The sequence below is a fragment of the Tamandua tetradactyla genome, chromosome 2 (genome assembly GCF_023851605.1).
Source record: "Tamandua tetradactyla isolate mTamTet1 chromosome 2, mTamTet1.pri, whole genome shotgun sequence".
Lineage (NCBI taxonomy): Eukaryota > Metazoa > Chordata > Mammalia > Pilosa > Myrmecophagidae > Tamandua > Tamandua tetradactyla.
The window spans coordinates 5,955,857-5,976,715 of NC_135328.1; the positions used below are offsets into that span (position 1 = coordinate 5,955,857).

The following is a 20,859-nucleotide window of genomic DNA, read 5'->3' on the forward strand; positions in this document are numbered from 1 at the left end:
TCAAAAGGTTACAAAAAATATACAAAGCAAAATAAAATGATTGTGCAAATGTGTGTCTTACAGCTATGCCTAAGTAGATATAACAAGTGGGGATGACTCTACTTAAAGTTAGAAAGTGCAAGTTCTGAAAAAGGCTTAATTAAATGTCTCCTAGATGAGAAAACTCAAAATCCTGGCCAGAAATTCCAATTAGAATTTTCAAACCTACATGATTTACATCTTTGTGATTTCTGTATCTTCTTTGATTACCAAAAAGGACGATTTTAAATTCCATAAAGTTTACGGTGATTAGTACTGTGTTGAGAAGGAAAGCACGTGATTTCAGTGCTGGCGTGGTTGCACGCAGGGTGGGACCGGGCACTGGAGGACTCGGCCAGCGGGAGCAATGGAGACGTGGCTCTGCAGACAGCAGGAGGGATGAGCGTGCAGCAAACCTTCCTAGGACTCGGCCTCAGGTGTCTGCAATAAAAGGAACACAATCCCATAGCTCAGACATTACCATATGTAACATTCACAGATAGGTTTTCCAAGATACGAGCATTTCTAAGAAAGTTTCAAGAAAACCTGAATTTTAGAAATAAAAAATTCTCAGGTCCTTCCCTGGAGAAAGCTCAATCCCTGCGCTGAACTGGAACCCAGTCCCTGTCCCTGCACAGCCTCAGGAGCCACCTGCTCATTGTAGGATTTGGCCATGTAGATGTTTTAGTTTTGCACGGGCGATTTACCAGTCTTTCACTTTCTGGTCATTGGGATTTCTGCCATGTTTGTAAACACTGTCCCAAATGAATTGTTTTCAACATATTAGTGTATTTATATTTTTGAGTATGTTTAGTTTATTTTGGAATAAAATTTGCAATAAAGGTGCAGATTTTCTCCCAAGTTAATTATGATTCTGGGTGTGGCATAATTTATTTAACAACCCATCATTTCCTAAAATTCATTCTAATTTGAATGATTTGTAAAACGTTTAAAGTTTATGTACCTATGTCTGTTCAAGGACTCCTGTTGTTTGGTCTGTCTCTTTATAGCTGCGCCGTAAAGAACACTATGTTAATTACTGTAATTTAATTATGTATTTAATGCAAAGTGATGCCAATTCCTTCTTGTGAGTCTTAGTTTTCAGATTTCTCTAGCTGTTTTCACGTGCTATTCATACAGAAAAGCTTTACATAATTCTATAGGGCCCAATCTCTAAAACAATTTTGTTGAGTTTCTGATTAGCATCATATTAATCCATTAGTTAATTTGTTAGAATGATATTTTTAAATTGTAAAGTAATGACATCTTCCAATTGAAGAACAATACAATTCCTTCAAATATAGGTGATGTCTTCTATAACTACTTTAATCCAGATTAATAGTTTTCTTTATAGATATATAAAGATACGTCTTTCTTCGTAAATGTTTATAAGTAAACCTTTATAATTAAGTTTATTTTTCCTTAATTTGTTTTATTATTATTTCTAACAGAACTTTTTTAGATATTTTGTGAGTACTATTTGCAGATAGAACACCTATTGGTTTTTATACATTAACATTGTTTTGTCAGAATTTTACTATTGTTTTACTAAATTCTATTAATTATCAGAGTTTCCCATGAACATAATAACAAGTTTGCCTGCTCTCTTCCAAAATTTATAATTATTCATCATTCTTAAAAGAATTAAAACTAATCAACACAAAAATAGTGGTGGACCTCTATGAACGTAGTCACATTAAATTTTAGCATATAGATCACTAGTGGAGAGAAATTAGCCAATACATACATTCATTCAACATTTTTATTGAAGCCCTAATATTCTACACGCTAGGATAAAAACAGGAATAAATGAGGTAAAAATTCCATACCCATGTAATTTATGATTGGAGTTGGCTATAGGGCATCTACTAGTTGGGGTCCATGGAAGAAATAAATGTTACTTACATGGGGAACAATTGGAGAGAATATAATAAAGCGGAGTAGGGGAAATCTGTCAAGTCTTGTCAACTTGGCAACTTCAAGCATCACCTTAAACAAGTGCAAAAATTCTCTTCTTGCTGTGGACCTGTGAATCTCAAAACAAGTTGTCTGATGCCAATATGCAAAGAAGGATAAACACAGGATCCATAGGGAGAAACTGGAAAGAAAGCCTGCAGGCAAACACCATTGGATTTCAAAGTCTGAAAGTCATTTATCCTTCGCCTGTAGATAGTGGCAGTCCCACCCATTCCAAGGGCCTATGCAGTGGCCGGCCTCTTTCCAAATCAACCTCAGGGAACATCGAGGAGACCACCTCTGGGCTCCACTCTCTCTAGGTATCAGGGCCACCCCTGGGCTCTCTGCCATTTCTGGGGCACATGCTCAACCCCTCCACATGCTGGCAGCCAGGCTCTCCCAGTCCTCCAAGGAGCGTGCTACGCCTTTTCCAAGGCCCGAGGCTGCACAACTCTTCCACTGCAATGAAAGGGGAGACCCTTCAGGGTAAACTCACCCTCTCCATGTATATGGGTGGGTTCAGTCTCCTGGCCAAGGTTTCTTGGCTTCAGACCCGAGCTTCCATGGTTCTTACTCTGCGAACTCCAATTTTTCCCTTTTGTGTCCTCCTTTGCCAAGATTGGCAGTGGTTCCATTTACACCAACAGTTTCTTCAAGCCCTCAAGGACTTCTCCATCATTCTCTTCACAGTTCCTCCAAAATCTTCCCTTTAGCCATCCAAAAACTGTTCCAACATATCTGGTATTTGCAAACCGCAGCAGCACCCCACTCTCCGGTACCAACTCTGTTCTGGTTTGCTAGCTGCCAGAATGCAACACACCAGAGATGGATTGGCTTTTAATAAAAGGGGATTTATTTTGTTGGTTCTCCAGAGGAAAGGCAGCTAACTTTCCACTGAGGTTCTTTCTTACATGGAAGGCACAGGATAGTCTCTGCTGGTCTTCTCTCCAGGCCCCTGGGTTCCAACAACTTTCCCCGGGGTGACTTCTTTCTGCATCTCCAAAGGCCTGGGCTGAGCTGCGAGTGCTGAGATGAGGAATGCCGAGCTGCTTAGGCTGTGCTACGTTGGGATCTCTCATTTAAGCACCAGCCAATTAAGTCAAATGTCACTCATTGCAGCAGACACGCCTCCTAGCTGACTGCAGATGTAATTAGCAACAGATGAGATTCACGTACCATTGGCTTGTGTCCGCAGCAACAAGACTAGGTATGCTCACCTGGCCAAGTTGACAACTGAATCTAACTAACACAGTAGACCTCAAGCTCACTCAGCCTACAGCAACTATTCTCTGGGGAGCATTTGGATGCCTCCACTCTGTGCCTATTTCCAGAATTCTATCCACAGACCTTTACTCTAGACCTCCTTGTCACTAGTTTTCCAATCTTTTTCTGTTCCTATTCCCTTACTACTAGTCAACTCATTGAGATATTGGCCACAGATCAATGTAGATCTACAATATCTATCAATGTATATAATGTATATAAAATAACACTTGTTATTAAATACAAGCAGGTATTAAAACAAAAACTGAAAATGGATAACAAAACCTTTACTTAATATTCTTTTATAGCAGGTCTGTTGTAACTAATTGCCTTTAATTTCACTTCATTCAGAATGTCTTTATTTCACTTTCTTTCCAAAGGGCTATTTTCACTAGATAGAATTCTGGGCTCGAGGTGATTTTCCTTCAAACTTGGAAAATATTGTGCCACTTATTATTCATCTTCATGGTTTCTGAATGGAAGTCACAAAAGTCATGTAGCATATTTATTTTTCCATTAACCAGTTGACAGATTGTTTCTTGTTTTTGGTGACTATTAATAAGGTTGCCACCAAGATCCCCGTATAGATTTTTGCATGAACATAGGTCTTCATTTTTCTTAGATAGATACCTAGATGTGAGACTGCTACATCATATGGAACTTTTAAGTTTAATTTTTAAAGAAGCTGCCAAATTGTTTCTAAAGAGAGTACACCATGTTGTAGTCCCATCAGCTATCTATAAGAATTCCACTTGCTCTGCTTTCTGGCTAGCACTTGATATTGTGAGTTTTTGTCATTTAAGCCATTCTGATAGGTGCTTCATGGTATTTTATTGTGGTTTAAATTTTCAGTGCAATGCTTACTAATTATGCTAAACATCTTCTGATATGTTTATTTGCTGTCAGTATCTGTTTTTTGGTGAAGTTTCTTGTGAGACATTTTTCCTATTTTTATTGGGTTGTTTATTCTGATTAATGAGTTGTGAAATTTCTTTTTATGTTCTGGATTTACATTATTTAACAGATATCAGTCCCATGTGTTGCATCACTTTCATTTTTTAAGTGTCTTTTAAAGATCATAAACTATGAATTATTTTGAAGTCCTATTTACCAATATATTTTGTGGTTTCTGCTTTTATCTATCCTAGGATTTTCTGACTAACTCAGGCTGCAAAACAACCTTTTCCTTATATGTTACTTTAGAAATTTTATAGTATTAGATTTTATCTTTAAACCCATCATCTATGTTCAGTCACCTTTTGAATGTGGTGTAAAATATTGGTTGAGAGCTATTTTTTCATGATGAATGTGGTAGATGATTTTCTAAGATGACCCTCAAGCTTCAGCCCCTTGGTATACATATCCTGAATTACCAATCTTCTTCTTGATTCGGAAAGAACCTGTGAATATGGAATATTATTCCCATGTTACATTATGTGGAAAAGGTAAAAGAACTGTTCAAATTTTATTGAGGTCCCTTAATCAGTAGATTTGGAGTTAATCAAAAGATAGATTAACATGGGTGGGTTAATCTAATCCATTGTGCCCTTAAACTAGATTCTGCTGCTGGCTGTGAAGAAGTAAGGTTCTGTGTTGTGTGAGGACCACATGGTTACATTAGCGAAATTCCCCCGCTAACAGCCAGGAAGAAAACAAAGATGTTAGTACCATATCACAACAAAAACTTCTTCCACCAACTTGAATGAGCTTGGAATATTCTCTGAGCCTCACATGAGGTTGCAAGACTGGCTGGCACCTTAGTCACAGCTGGTGAGACCCCAGGAAAAAGACCAGTTAAGTGATGATTGCATTTCTGACATATAAACTTTATGATAATAAATGAGTGCTGTTTAAGATACTAAATTTGTGGTAATCTGGGATTGACAATACCAGCAGGTTTAAAAGATGATTTTGTTGTCAGATCGGATTATTTAGTTAACCAAATTTTAGACACCTTGAAATTTGAAGCACATTCCAGGTTCATTGTAAGCCCAATGAACAAGACATGCTTTGTGTGGTTAAGGTCCTGAAACATGAAAAAGGACCTACCGATAATAAAGCAACATTTTATATGATAGTGAAAAATGCAGCATACATGTCAAACATTGGTTTAACAAAATTATCTTTAAAAAATGGACTTTGTTTCAGGATTGTGAAGCATAAGTCCTGTTACATACGTTGATGAGTGGCACAGACAATTCAGAAAAAAAAAAATGAGACCAAAAAGACTGGATAATCAGATTCAGGTATATATTATAGAGTGAATTCACCTTCACAGATGGAGATAATATTAGAGGTGGGAAATGTTTTAATTAGTTTAACCTCATTTGATTATATGCCACATGTAAGCATACAAAGAAAAAAATAGATTCATTCAAAGCAAATCTTTAAGTATAGCAGAATACTGGTTTTTGTTTGTTTTTGTTCTTGGGATTCAAGGACTCAAGCTTCCTCACCCTGCTCGTCATGATTGAGATGGAATGTTCTTAGATCAGACAATATTTATTAATCAACGCTCTAAAAGCAGAGCATTTGCTATGCAGTATATCCCTAGAACAAAATAAAGCAGCAGTTAAGCAAAATGAAATCCCAAATGCTTTTCAATAGCTATACTGGGATGCCATTTTCTTCTTATTATTAACATTAGGAAGATTTTCATTTTTTTCGTGCCTTCAAAAGAAAGCATACTAAAATAGTGAGCCTAAACTATTTGCACTACAAAAAGTTAACCTGATGTATCATTTAGGGTCTAACAAACACTTATTTGGATATTTCTGAGAATGGTGTTAATATTTTCATTTAATTCTCTTTTATACCCTTATTCTAAGATAAAAGAAAAGAGCGCTGGTCATTTAACATGAAAAAAATAAGATTTAAGATATTAATTTATTTGCACTTCCTTAATGGCTAATAAGCATCTTTTTCTGTGCTTTTCAGAGATTTGTCTATCTTCTTTGAAGAGATGTCTATTCAAGTTGTTTGACCATTTTTAAATTGGGTTGTTTGCCTTTTTTAAGTTGTGTTGAAGGTTTTCATTATACATTCTGGATATTAAGGATATGTGGCTTTTATCTTTTTGTTTTGTTTTGTTTTGCATGGGCAGGCACTGGGAATTGAACCTGGGTCTCCCGCATGGCAGGCAGGCAAGAATACTGCCTGCTGAGCCACCATGGCTCGCCCTAAGGATATGTGGTTTTGAAATATTTTCTCACATTGTATAGTTTGTTACTTTCATGATAAAGTCCTTTAATGCAGAAAAGTTTTTCATTTTGACAAAGTCCCATTTACTTATTAATTTATTTTTTACTACTTGTGCTTGGATGTAAAGTCAAAAAACATTGCCTAACACAAGGTCCTGAAGATGATCCCCTCTGTCTTCAATGAGTTTAATAATTCTGGCTCTTATATTTAGGTCTTTGATCCATTTTGAGTTGATTTTTGTATGTGGTGTGGTGTAGGAGTCTTCCTCTTTTTGCAAATAGAAACCCGGTTTTCCCAGCACCAATTGTTGAAGAAACTATTCTTTCTTATTTGCGTGGTCTTTGCCCACTTGTTAAAGATCAGTTGGCTGTAAAACTGAGGGATGATATTCTTAATTTGGTTCCATTGGTCAATGTATATGTGCGCTCTTGTGCCAGTTCTGTACTATTTGATTACTGTGGATATGCTTTCACACATACTAGAATGGCTGCTATAAAAAAAGGAAAAATACAAGTGTGGGAAAAGATATGGAGAAATAGAAACATTCATTCATTGCTTGTGACAATGTAAAGTGGTGTAGCCACTGTGGAAGATGATTTGGCAGTTCCTCAGAAAGTTAAGTACACAATTAACATAGGGCCTGGGATAGGACCCAGTATAGGTATATACCCCAAAGAATTGAAAGCAGGGACTCAAACAGATATTCGCAGCGATGTTTATAGCCTCATTATTCAGACTTGCCAAAATGTGGAAACAACCAAGTGACTATCAACTGATGAATGGATAAATAATACGTGGTATAAAAATATAGTGGATTATTATTCAGGTGCAAAAAGAAGCAAAGTTCTGATGTATGTGAAAAAATGGATTAACCCTGAAGATAAAAAAGAATTAATATTGTATGACCTCACTGATATGAAATAATTATAATAGGCAAATTCATAGCGTTAGAATCTATAATATAGGTTACCAGGGGATGGGGTGGGGATATTTAAAGGGAAGTGAGACATAAAATATACAGGATTCCTATTTGGGAAAATGGGAATATTTTGGATGATGGTGATGCTAGTGCAATATTGTGAATAATTAACAGCACTGAAAGCTATATCTGAATGTGATTAAAAGGGGAAATGTTAGGTTATATATATATAATAACAGAATAAAAATGAAAAAAGTCATGGAACTACACTATACAGCGGACCCTAAGTTAAACAGGAACTACACTAAGAGTACAATTATAAAAATGTGTTCTATCAATTGTAGCAAATGCTCCACACCAAAGCAAGGCATTAATAATAGAGTGTAATTTTTTTAGCTGTACTACAGTAATGACATGACTATTGATTACCATTTTCAGGGCCTAGAAGAAGGAAAAGGAAGGACAAATGAAACTAGTTGCTCTGAGTTTGAGCCATGCCCATCTGTCGTAGTTGGGACTGATGATGATGGCTTGGATTATGCTCAAGAGACACGCTGTGCCAATGGAGAGCCCCCAGTTGACACTGTGAATATATATCATGACCTTCAACCAAAATCACTGATAATATGTTTATTTCCATACAAGAACACAGTTTCTGGGATTCCCCTAGTAGTTATAGTAACCAGGTTAGCCAGAGTCAGCTGTGTGAAGATCTGATCTATGCACCTCCTCGCAGAGCATTGGGTGAAGGAGACAGAGTTGCTCACCATGAACACCAGGGCGTTCCCCAGAATTCCAATGTCAGTTTGAGAGAGGAAGACAATTCCTAAGATCATGTCTTTTGAAAGACTTTCTGGTGACTTTCCTAGCACGTAAAGTCCAAGAAATCTATACAGAGAGAATTTGTCACAATTTACTGAAGCTTAGGAACAATGACAACGCATGCTATGGTAGAGAGTTTTACCAAATAAAGACAAATTTCCAAATATTTTGAAATAGTGTGCAGCATATTCAGGTATTTTTATTCCAGTAGTGATGTGATTACTATTCACATATTTACTAAAGTTTAGAAAGAATTAATTGCATGCTTCTCTTTTTTTCCTTAAAAAAAAGGATGCTGTAGAGGAAGACAAAATATGCTTAGTACTTGCTTATGGTAGTCTTGACAATCTTTTATGTAGATGCTATAATAGAGGCTTTATAAAAGCAATAACTTTTCACTGCATGAAATGAAGAAAAAGTATAGGGAAAAGGTTAAAAATAATGCTCATTTGTTAAACACACAGAGTAAGCATCAGAACATGTCAAGAACATGCCATTCTTTTGCATTTTCATGTATGCTGCTATAGAGAATCATACTGTATATACATATATACCATACATTTTCAATTGACATTATAATCGAAGTATTTTTTTTCTTTCTTTTTTTTTTTTTTTGCATGGACAGGCACTGGAAATTGAACCCAGATCTCCGGCATGTGAAGGATTTTTTAAAGTAGAATGTTATAGGTTATTGTAAACATAATTTGATATCTAAATATATCCCTCTATGCCGATGTGGCAACATCTATATAAGGATTTCCTTTTCTCTGTGTTATTTCCTAATTTTCCTTAGAGTCAATGCTGCTCTGATTGATTTGTATAAAGTGTTATCTTTCACTGATACCAATCATCAATTTTTTTCTGAATGTTATGCTAAAATAAACTTCCTTTATTAAATATTTTGACCATCTAACCACCTTGAACTTCACTAGCATTGAATATGATCACTGGCTAATTTCTCATCAATTTGGTGAAGATACAGCTTTTCTGATTGTAACTTGCGTGCCTGTATTTCTAAATTAGACAGAACTTTTAAAATACATTCTTGTTCCATGTACATTTTCTCTTTCATTTATTATCCATTCAATGTCCAAAAAAATCTTGCAAACATTAAGCAACAAAATGATAATGAGAATCTAGTAACTCTTTTCCTAAATTGTTAAAAAAAGGTTCTATTTATTAATATTATTTTCAAATTGATTAGTATTTTTATTCTTCTGTTTATTGCTTTCATGTAATAAGATATTTCTCATAATAGGAATACAGCAATAAATATTTTCAAATATTGTAATTTGAAGTAGCCCTACTTTTTTATTTTATTGTTTCAAAATTTTCCACATGTATTAAGAAAAAAACTTCTCCATACTAAAGAAAACTGAAAATTAAACACATCTGGGATTTGTTTTGGTACACTATATGTAGTTATATTTGCACATACTATACTCCTTCCCACAATATCAATTCAGCTAAAGGAAGAGAAGTATCAGACAGCAATAAGTCTGTATGTAAATATTCACAATGTATAAAAAGATAACTTTCAATGTCCCCTAATTTTTAACAAGCAGCACACTGCTAAATCAAACTGTGGATCAGAAAGGAATTTTTAACATAACCTTATAAATCTATTGAATTAAATGAACATGAAAGTATATCAAAATTTGTAGAGGCAGCTAAATAAGTGTTTAGAGGGGGATTTCTAGCATGAAATGCATTTATTAGACATAAACAAAGATATATGTTGTTAGGAATAGTCATGTCCCTGACAAAATCATGTTCAGTTCCCAGCCTATGGTTCTGTGAATGTGAAACCATTTTAAAAAGGCCGTTTTGAAGATTTTATTAAGGTGGCCCAAACAGAATGAGAGGGACCTTAATTAAATAGGTAGAAATTCATATTAGCAAAGGGGCTTGGACATGAAGAGAGAAAGAAACGTGGTAGGACATCAGAAGTCAACTTCGGCAGTTTGAGATATCTGGCTGAGATTTGCCTAAGACTAAACTCCAGAATGACTTCCCAACTCCATTTCTTTTCTTTATATGCTGTATGACAGGGGTCACATTTCATTCTTTTTCCATGTCCATATCCCTTATTGCAGCACCATTTATTGAATTTTTGTTTGGTTTTCTGATTGTTTACTTGTTTGTTTGAGAAGTGCATGGTTCAGGAATTGAACCCAGGCAGGTCTCCTGCATGGCAGGCAAGAATTCTACCACTGAACTACCCACGCACTGCCCCCAACTCCATTTTACATCTCTTATTCATACTGTCTCTATTTTATTTTTATTGTGTGTAGAGGGAGAGCTGGGACAGAGTAGGGAATAGTGTCAACTACAGCCTAAAGAACTCTCTGAGACCTAGACAGTCGTGCTCCTTGGTACTACAGAACAATTCTTGAGGATTCAAACTCTATGTTCCAACCCAGATATCGTCAGGATAATCAGATGAAAGGGATGGCAGAGCTTTTCTTATAATCACTTCTCTCTCATTTTGCTAGTTGATGAGGTAAAAAAATTATGAGTCTTTCAATAAATTAAAACTTGAATGTAATTCATATAAATTGGAATATATTTGAATAATATGTTATATATGTATTATATTTGACTATTATTGAGTATGATTTATGCCTCAATCAAGATAGGTAACATTTCCATCTTCACATAGAGTTCTCTATTTTTGAATATATTAATAGTACTTATTTTAAATATATGTATTTCATAAATCCAGTATCTGGATAATTTGGTGTTTTTATTGCCAATTTTTTTCTTCTCTGTTTCTCACACATCTTTATTTGTCTGCTGCTTCTTTTTATAATTTATGATAAAAATTTTATATAAATCTTGGAAAGGCTTTAGATAATGCCATGTTCTTAAAGCAAAGATTTATTTTAGTTCCTGATATGCAGCTAGTTAAGGACAGATCACCTAAACTTCATCAGGTTTGAAATGACTGGAGAATGGGTGGAAGCGGTTTTGGTATTATAAAGCTGGAATATCTCACAACATCCTGGTATTGTTATGCAGGAGTCAGGAAGCTTTTGGCATAAAAGGCAAGAGAGTAAACATTTTAGGATTTGTGTACCATTTGGTCTATGTCCAAACTAATTAATTCTGCATTTAAAGCATCAAAATAGCCATAGATAACATGGAAATAAGTGGATGTGATTGAATTCCAATAGTATTTATTTTCAGAAACAGAGAGCATGCTCATTGTGACCTTCGGGCCTTATTTTTCAAAACCCTCTCCTCATGAGCTACCCTCCATCTTCCCTCCATGTCTAGTCACCAGCAGGGATACCTTGAATATTTGTGGTATTACGACATCTCTGGGTTGAACAATATCCAGTTTCCTCAGTAAGGAGGTCATGCATAAGCTATGAAATGTGTGACCGGTCTAATATTAGAATCCCACTTTAGGTGTGTACTTCCAAAGCTGGTAACTCTGTCAAGGTTTGTGTTAGTCAAGGTCCCCACAAGGACTACCTGGCATACTAAAGCATGGGTGATGGAGACAATTTAGTGCAGGGTCTATTTATAGGAAATTTATAGCATTAAAGGAAATTATAGCGGAAAGCTGCTATAATTTTATAGGTCAAAATGGGGAAGGTAGTTCATAGAGATGGAAATATATGCAGTGGTAGGAGAGCGATGCCCCAAAGGAACTATGACCCTCGGTAGAGAAACAGCCAGAGTCATTTCTTTTTTTTTTTGAGGGGTGGTATCAATGTCTCTGAAAACTTTGTGTCTTTCTCTCTCTCATCGTCTTCCGGAGGCTCCAGGGGCTTAAATGTACTACAGCAGAAGTTGACTCTGAATGATGCAGTCAATGTAGGTCAACCTCACAGAGCCTATAGCAAAATGTAAAAGGTTGGAGAGGTGATCTGGAGGAGGAAAGGGAGTGGTAAATCCAGCAACTAAGAGGTATGATTTATTGCAGGTGACATTAGCCTATCTATAGAAATCCCAAGGAATCCACCAAAAACCACTAGAGACAGGAAATAAAATCAGTAAAGTGGTAGGGTACAAGATCAACACATAAAAATCAATTGTGTTTTTATACACCATAAAAATCAATTGTGTTTTTATACACCAGCAAGGAACAATCTGGAAAGAAATTTTTAAAAAATCCATTTACAATAGCACCTAAAAGAATAATATATCAAGGAATAAATTCAGCCAACATAGACTTATACAATCAAAATTCAAAATACTTCAGAAAAATTTTAAATAAGACCCTCCCAAAATGAAAAGATGTCATGTGTCCATGGATTTGAAGTCTTAATAGACTTAAGATGTCAGTAACACCCAAAATGAGCTAGACATTCAATGGAATTCCTATCAAAAGTCCAGCAGGTTTCGCAGAAATTAAAATGCCAATCCTTAAATTCCTATGGAAGTATAGGGGGCCCCAAGTAGCCAAAACTCTCTTGAAAAAAACCAAAGTTTGGGAACTTACATTTCATAATTTCAAACTTTTCTACAAATTTTGATTTTCTTAAATCTACTGTATTTAAGACCAGGTGCTAGATAGACATATAGATTATTGGAAAAAAATCTAAAATCCAGAAATATATCCTTACACTTAGAGTCAATTGTTGGCCATTCTGTGGTAAGTTTTTCAGTGTATCTAAAAAAGTTGGATGAGATTTTGATAGGTGTTGCATGGAATCTATAGATCAATTGAGTAATATTGCCATCCGAACAATAATAAGCCTTCAGATCTGTGTTTATGGGAGTGTGCTACATTTATGCAGATCTGAATATCTTTTAACACTTCTTAATTTCGAGCAGATACATTTTCACTTTATTTGTTAAATTTATTGCTAGGTTTTTCTATTCTTTTGATGTCATTGTGAATGAAATTATTTTCTTAATTTCATTTTTTGAATGCAAATTCAATTATGTTCTGTTTACTCATTTTTTATCCTTGAATATTGCTGGGCTTATTTATGATTTCTAATAGAATTTTTGGGAGCTACTTAGTATCTCCGGTTAAGAAGATCATGTCATCTTCAAATAGAAGATGTGGCAGCTCAATTGTGGGTTGGTCGTTTGGGTAGATGGAATTTTAACTCCACTCATCAAGGTGGATCTTGATTAGTTTACCAGAGTCCTTTAAAAGGGGAAACATTTTGAAGAAACCTCAGAGGCAGAGACTTGGAGAACAGTTGTTTCAGAGCTGACAGAGACATGGATGTTTGGAGATGCTTGGATGCCAACATATAGAGCAGATACCTAGACACAGGTAGAGCCCAGTAGATGTCACCATGTGCCTTCCCAGAAGACATTAGCAAGCCAGAACCCAGGGTTCTGTCCCAGAAGAGCTAAGTGAAGGCCCACAGATACTTAGAGGTGAAACCACCGGCGTCAGAAACTGGAAGCAATGGAACTAGGAACAAGGACCACAAGATGCCAGTCACATGCAGCTGACAAAGTTGTTGCATAAGGTGTCAGTCTTTCTTAAGTGAAGGTAAACTCTTGTTGGCACTGTAATTAGGACACTTTTATAGCTTTAGAACTTTAACTTGTAATGTTATCATTTCTTCTTTTAAAAGCCATTCCATTTCTGGTATATTGCTTTCAGGCAGTATTAACAAGCCAATACAATAGCTTTAGCTCTATCCCTTATGAGTTTCTACATTTTATCTTTACTTTATTTTCTTCTGAAAACTTTTCTGATTTATCTTGTGCTTTCTTTTTTTGATACCTTTTTAATTAGAAGTAGTTGTTTGGGATCCATATATTTGTATATTTTCCAATTTTCCATTTTTATGCTTCATTTCTAATTTAAGTTATTTCCGTTATGATCAGTGAACATGCTTGTATGATTTCAATCCTGAGGCTTCTTTTATGTTTCAACATATGGTCTATTTCTGGTGCTCAAGAAGAATCTGTATTTAGTAATTGTTGTTTGGAATATTCATTAGATGTCTAGTAGGTCTAGATGGCTTAGAATGTTTTTTTTTTAATACTATCTTTTTTTAATTTTTTTTTTGCATGGGCAGACACCAGGAATCGAACCCAGGTCTCCAGCCTGGCAGGCGAGAATTCTGCCACTGAGCCACCGTTGCACTGCCCCTTATAGTGTCTTTGAGTCTCCTATATCCTAGCTGATTTTCTGCCTAGTTACTCTATCTAATAATGAGAGTGAGGGATTGAAGTCACCAACTATTATTGTTTAAGCTAATTTTTTCCTCCAATAATCTATTTTTTACTTTTGTTTTATGTTCATATTATGTCATTCTTTTTTGTTAAGTACATAGTTTCTAGATTATCTCATTTAATTCCTCATTTTTACCTTTGGCTTCTTTTCTTTCAAGTAATTTTCTTAATGATTGTCCAGACAACTACAACTAGATACTTAACTTAAAACAATATTGTTTAGATTAAAATCAAATACATTTCAAAGGTATACAGAAATTTTTCTCTAATAAAATTCTGTTTCCCCTTTTATTTATGCTACTATTATGATATATATATATTACCTCTTCATATACTATATGTTCATCAAGGCACTTTCATTATCCTTTTATATTGTTTTATTTTATGTAAAATAAGAAAAGAGTTATAAAATTATATATTGGTACTGTCACATATTTAGTTATCTGTTTAGCTATTAAATATCACACCAATGAATTGAATCTTCATAATCAGGTACAAAGTGGTAGTGGAATCTGGATTTCCGCTCAGAAGTAAAATGTTCCTGTTTGGGTTTGGGAGTGAATCACAAGGTCTCACCACATTGAACAGAGATATCTGAACTCAATACTGGAGCCCCAACTCAGATTCTAATAGAGGGAATCTTACCCATTACTCGTTTTCTTGAGTATTTGTCAGCAATAGTGATCTCAAATGTAGAAGGGGAAAGATTTTCAGCATAATCTCGTGCTATCCAAAATAGAATCCAATAGTATTCCCATAAATCCTACTTTCAGTGTAAGTGAGCATGACCACAAAGGGCTAAATTAACCCTAAACCTCTAGTAATGTCAATACCAACTTGTTTCAAAGAGGTTGCATTTCATTATCAGATCAGATTTAGTTAGTTAACCAAAGTTATGCACCTCACATTTGAACCAGATAGCTCAGGTTGGAAACCACGTGGAGGTCCAATGAATAAGACCTGCATCCTGTCCTTAGGAGGAGAGAAAATTTAAAGAAGTTACCAATAATAGACAAATACTTTATATGGTAGTGAAGAAATACAACATACAGGTCAAAAATCTGTTTTGAGGAAATGATTCTGATTTATATTCTTAGGGATTACAAACATGAGAGTCCTGTTACACAGAATGTTGAGTGGCTCAGACACTTTAGAAACAAAAAACAACCTAAACAAGCTCAGATCATCAGACTCATCATACAGGATGTCACCTTTACAAATGCAGATATTAGATGTAGGAAATATTTTACTTATCTAACTTCATTTAACTATACACAGTAGGTAAGAATAAGAAGAAAGAAATAGATCCCTATCCCCCACAAAAAACACAAAGATTACTGTATATATTATTTTGGCTGTTTCTTTGCTTGTTTTTTTTTTTTTTTCTTTTGGCCTGGGCAGGCTCCAGGCTTTGCTTGCTTTTTGAGATTCAAGATGTGAGGTCTCCCTAGTCTTTTGTCATGTTTGAGAACAAAAGTCTTTCAGACCACACACTGTCTATTCCTAAAGAGTCAAATATTAGAGTATCTGACAATGTTGTTCTCTCTAGAACAAAATGAAGCATTAATTAAGCAAAATGAAACCCCCAAATGCTTTGCAATAGCTATAGTTGGCTGTTACATTTTTCTTATTCTTAATATTAGGGGTATTTTCATTTATTAACTTTCAAAGGGAAGGACACCAAAGTAGTGAGCCCCACTTATGGCTATTTGCATTAATAAAGTTCACCTTTTATCTATCATCTAGAGTCTAAGTAATCATTTATTGGGATATTTCTGAGAGTGGAGTTTTCATCTCCTAATCTATCCATCTTCTTGTTCTAAGATTAAGGAACAGAGCATAAGTGTCCTAAAGTTGAAATACCAAGATATAAGATATCAATTCATGTATGGATATACACAAGCAAGAGAAATAAAATCACTTTTTTACTTATCTGATATCCATAAAGAATATCTCCTAGATAACAGTCACAGTGTCATTTAAAAAAATTGACATTTTTATGTGCTGAATAAAATCTTATTTTCACTTACTCTCAGATAAATATAGCAAAAAATAAACATAACAAAAATGTAAGTGAATAACTGAAACACTGGAGAGTGGCAGTGTTTACTAAAATTCTTGGAGGATGATCTGTTCTTATAATGGAACTCTCCTCATGGATTTTTTGGATGCCACAGAACAACTGGGACTGATGTCATCAATTATCTGCTTTTGTAACTGAGGAATTATTACTCTTCTGAGAGTATGGGCTATTTTGGAAATTCTGCTTTCACCACTAATGAATAAGAAAGGGCACAAAATTGGGTAAGGGAAATAGAAAATGACACGGATGCCCTGTAATTAGTATCTTTTTTAAAAAGCTAAGTAGACAGTAAGGGAAAAAATTGATTAAAAGAAAAAAAGGAAAACAAAACACGTCACCTGGCAAAGGATAGTTTGTGGCTCTTGTTTCTGGAGAACATTTCAGGATATGCTTGCTCTTGTGCATTCCCTGTAATTTTTTTTTTTTTGGCGTCTGCACAAGAAAATAACATTTAGCCACTGGATAACACCACGAAGAACAAAAAGAGAATATCCCAAATAACTATGCTACTTATAAAGTAGCACCTATGCTGGTGATGTGCATTATTTCATAAAACATCTGTTTCAACATGAAGTGTAATTTTCTGTTGCTGTTCTCTCAGTAATGACATGGGTATTGATTAACATGTTGAGGACTCAGAAAAAGGAAAATGTATGCTAAATGAAATTGGGTGCTCTTAATTTGATCCCTGGCCATGTGACATTGTTAGGACTGAGAATAAGGGCTTAGATTAAGCTCAGGAGACAGGTTGTGCCAATGGAGAGCCCCTGGTTGATGCTGTAAATGTACATCATGGACTTTCATCCATACATCATCCAGTATATGTTTGATTCCAAATGAGAACGTGGTTTCTGGGATTGCTAGAGAAATCAGTAGCTATCTGGAGGGAATGAAAATGAGGCTAAAACTATCAGAACTTATGGTGTGTGGCAAAGGCTTTGCTGAGAGGGAAATGTATTGCCCTAAATGCCCATATTAAAAAACAAGAAGGAAAAAAAAATAAAAAAAAATCAAGGACTTAACTGTTCGCCTGGAGGAACCTGAGAAAGAACAGCAAACTAACCCCAAATCAAATGGAAGAAGAGAAATAACAAAGATTAAATGTACAAAAAAAAAAACAGCAGAAAGGATCAATAAAAGCAAATTTGATTATTTAAGAGAACCAATAAAATCGATGGGCTTCTTTTCCTAGACCATGCACCCCCTAAAAAAAATTCAATGGACCACTAGCAAGGCTGAAAAAGAAAAAAGGAGAGAGGATGCAAATAAACTAAACCAGAAATGAGAAGGGGTGCATTACCACAGACCCTGAAGAAATAAAATGAATCATAAAACAATACTATAAACAACTATATGCCAAAAAACTAGGCAACTTAGATGAAATGGACAAATACTTGGACAAATACATATAAGCTACACTGGCTCAGAAAGAAATAAAAAAGATCTCAACAAACCAATCACAAGTAAAGAGATTAAATCAGTCATCAAAAATCTTCTAATGAAGAAAAGCCCAGGGCCAGATAGCTTCACAGGGGAATTTTAAGAAACATTCCAAAAAGAACTAACACCAATCCTGCTCAAATTTTTCCAAAAAATTGAGGAAAAAGGAACACTACTTAACTAAATTTATCAAGCTAAAATCATTTTAGTGCCCAAATTGGGTAATGATGCTATAAAAGGAAAACTACAGGCCAATATCCCTAATAAACACAGATGCAAAAATTCTCAACAAAATACTAGCAAACTGAATCCAACAACACATTGAAAGAATTATATACCATGACCAAGTGGGGTTTATACTATTAATGCAGGGACGGTTCAACACAATGAAATCAACTAATGTAATACAGCACATTAACAAATCAAAAGGGAAAAAATCACAGGATCATCTCGATTGAAGCTGAAAAAACATTTGACAGAATTAAAAATATTTTCCTGGTAAAAACACTTCAAAAGATAGAAATGAAAGGAAACTTCCTCAATATGATAAAGGGCATAAATGAAAAACTGATAGCCAGAATCGTACTCAACGGAGAGAAACTGAAAGTTTTTCCCTTAGATTGGAAATGGGACAAGGATGCCATCTGTCACCACAAGTTTTCAACATTGTACTAGAAGTTCTAGCTAGAGCAATCAGGCAGGAAAAAGAAATAAAAGCCATTCAAATTGGAAAGGAGGTAGTAAACTTTCATTATTTGCAGATGACATATACTATACTTGGAAAACCCTGAGAAATCTACAACAAAGTTACTTGAGCTAATAAACAAATTCAGCAAGGTGGCAAGATATAAAATTGATGTGCAAAAATCAATAATGTGTCTATACACAAGCAATGAACTAACTGAAGTTTCAGTTAAGGAAAAAGTTCCATTCAAAATAGCAACTAAAAGAATCTACACCTCTATATCTATTATGAATATTGTTATAAAATACTCAACAAAATACTTAGTAAGCTGAATTCATAGTATATAAAAAGCATTATATACACCATGACCTTGTGGGATTTATACCAGGAGTGCAAAGTTGCTTTAATATCTGAAAATCATTATTGTGCTACATCAGGCCAATAGAATAAAAAACAAAAATCACATTATCATCCCAACAGATGCAGGAAAAAAAAAAAAAAAACACTAGAAAAAAATCCAGCAACCTTTCAAGGCAAAAATCTTCAACAAACTCAGAGAAGAGAACTTCCTCAGCTAACAAAGGGGCAACTACAAAACCCCACATTTAAAATCATGCACATTGGTGATGAATGGATGATTTCATCTGAATATCAGGGAAAAAAAAAACAAAAACAAGATGCCTGCTCTCATCAATTCTATTCAACACTGTAGTGGAGTTCTAGCTGGGGCAATTAGGAAAGAAAAAAATTAAAGTCATCCAGATTGGAAAGAAAGAAGTACAACTATCTCTATTCATATTAAAATGCTTTGATATATTACTTCTCTACTAAGATCAAATGTGGTATCCGTTCTTTCCGTTTGGTGTTGATGTATCCTTTATCCAAGGATATTTATATTGGATGGATTTTTGGAGCAGGGAGATAGAATGGGAGCTTGCTCCATCCACTCCACACATCAACCTGATATTGCAGTACCTCCAGGATCGGTGCACACATGCAAAAAAAATGCTTTGGTATATAGAAAGCCCTAAGTGATCCACTTAAAAACTGTTGGCACTAGGGCGGGCCACAGTGGCTCAGTGGCAGAGTTCTTGCCTGCCATGTCAGAGACCCGGGTTCTATTCCAGGTGCCTGCCCATGCAAACAAAACAAAAAACTATTGGCACTAATAAATGAGCACAGAATGGTTGTAGCCTAGGCAATCAACAGTCAAATATCGGTTGTATTTCTACTAGGAATGAACAATCTAACTAATGAAGAAAATAATTCCATTTAAAATAGCATCAAAAGGAATAAATTTAACAAAAAAGTGCAAAACATATCCTTTGAAAACTACAATATGTGGTTTAATGAAACTACAGAAGATCTGTATAAATGAAAAAAATACCATGTTCATCAATTAGAGGACTTCACATTGGTAAGATGGCAATGCCCCACAAGTTATCTAAAGATCAAATGAAATTCCTATCAGAACATCAGTTGAATTTTTTGTATAAACTGACAAACTGATTCTAAAATTTGCATGGAATAACAAAGAGATCTGAAATAGCAAAAAGTATCTTGAAAAAGAGGAATAAAGTAGGACTCACACTTCCCAATTTCAGAACTTACTGTAAAGCAAACAGTAATCAAAAGAATGTGATCTTGGCACAAGCATAGACAAATAGATGAATGGAACAAAACTGAGAGTCCAGAAATAAAGCTAAGTGACTATGGTCACAAGATTGCTGACAAAAATGACAAGACCATAGAATAGGAAAAAGTAATCTTTTCAAAAGATGGCGTAGGGACAATCAAATGGCCACATGCAAAATAATGAGTGTGGATGCCACACCTTTCATCATATACAAAAATTAACTTAAAATGGATCAAAGATTTAAATTTCATAGGTAATTTTAAAAATCTTAGAAGAAAACATAAGCTGCGATTTGGGAAAGGATTCTTAGATATGACAACCAAAACATGACTAAAAAAAGAAAAAAAATAGATAAATTGAACATCGTCAAAATTAAATACTTTTCTCACTTAAAAATATACCATCAAAAAAGTGAAAAATAATTCACAGAATGAGAGAAAATATTAACATATCATATACCTGATAAGGGTTAGAATCCACAATATATAAAGGACTGTTCCAAATCCATAATAATAAAAGTAAATCAATTGAAAAGAATAGTCAAAGGATCTGAACTGAAATTTCCCCCAGGAAGATATACATGTGGCTATGAAGCACATGAAAAGATGTTAGACATTATTAGTTATCAGAGAAATGCAAATCAAAGCCACAGTGAGATACCATTTCACACTCACAAA

General features: G+C 34.8%; 1 protein-coding gene and 1 non-coding gene across 2 annotated transcripts in view; one reads left to right on the forward strand and one right to left on the reverse strand.

Annotated features, from left to right (window-relative positions):
- LOC143655487 (uncharacterized) overlaps nt 1-20,859 on the reverse strand; it is a 79,201-nt gene that overhangs the window by 12,572 nt on the left and 45,770 nt on the right. Inside the window, exon 5 of the mRNA XM_077126742.1 lies at nt 316-459. Coding sequence (XP_076982857.1) covers nt 316-459 — 144 coding nt within the window. The remainder of the gene's footprint in view (nt 1-315; nt 460-20,859) is intronic.
- On the forward strand, nt 19,362-19,543 carry LOC143675118 (U2 spliceosomal RNA). Its single transcript, XR_013171365.1, has one exon. It is a non-coding gene; the product is annotated as a U2 spliceosomal RNA (small nuclear RNA).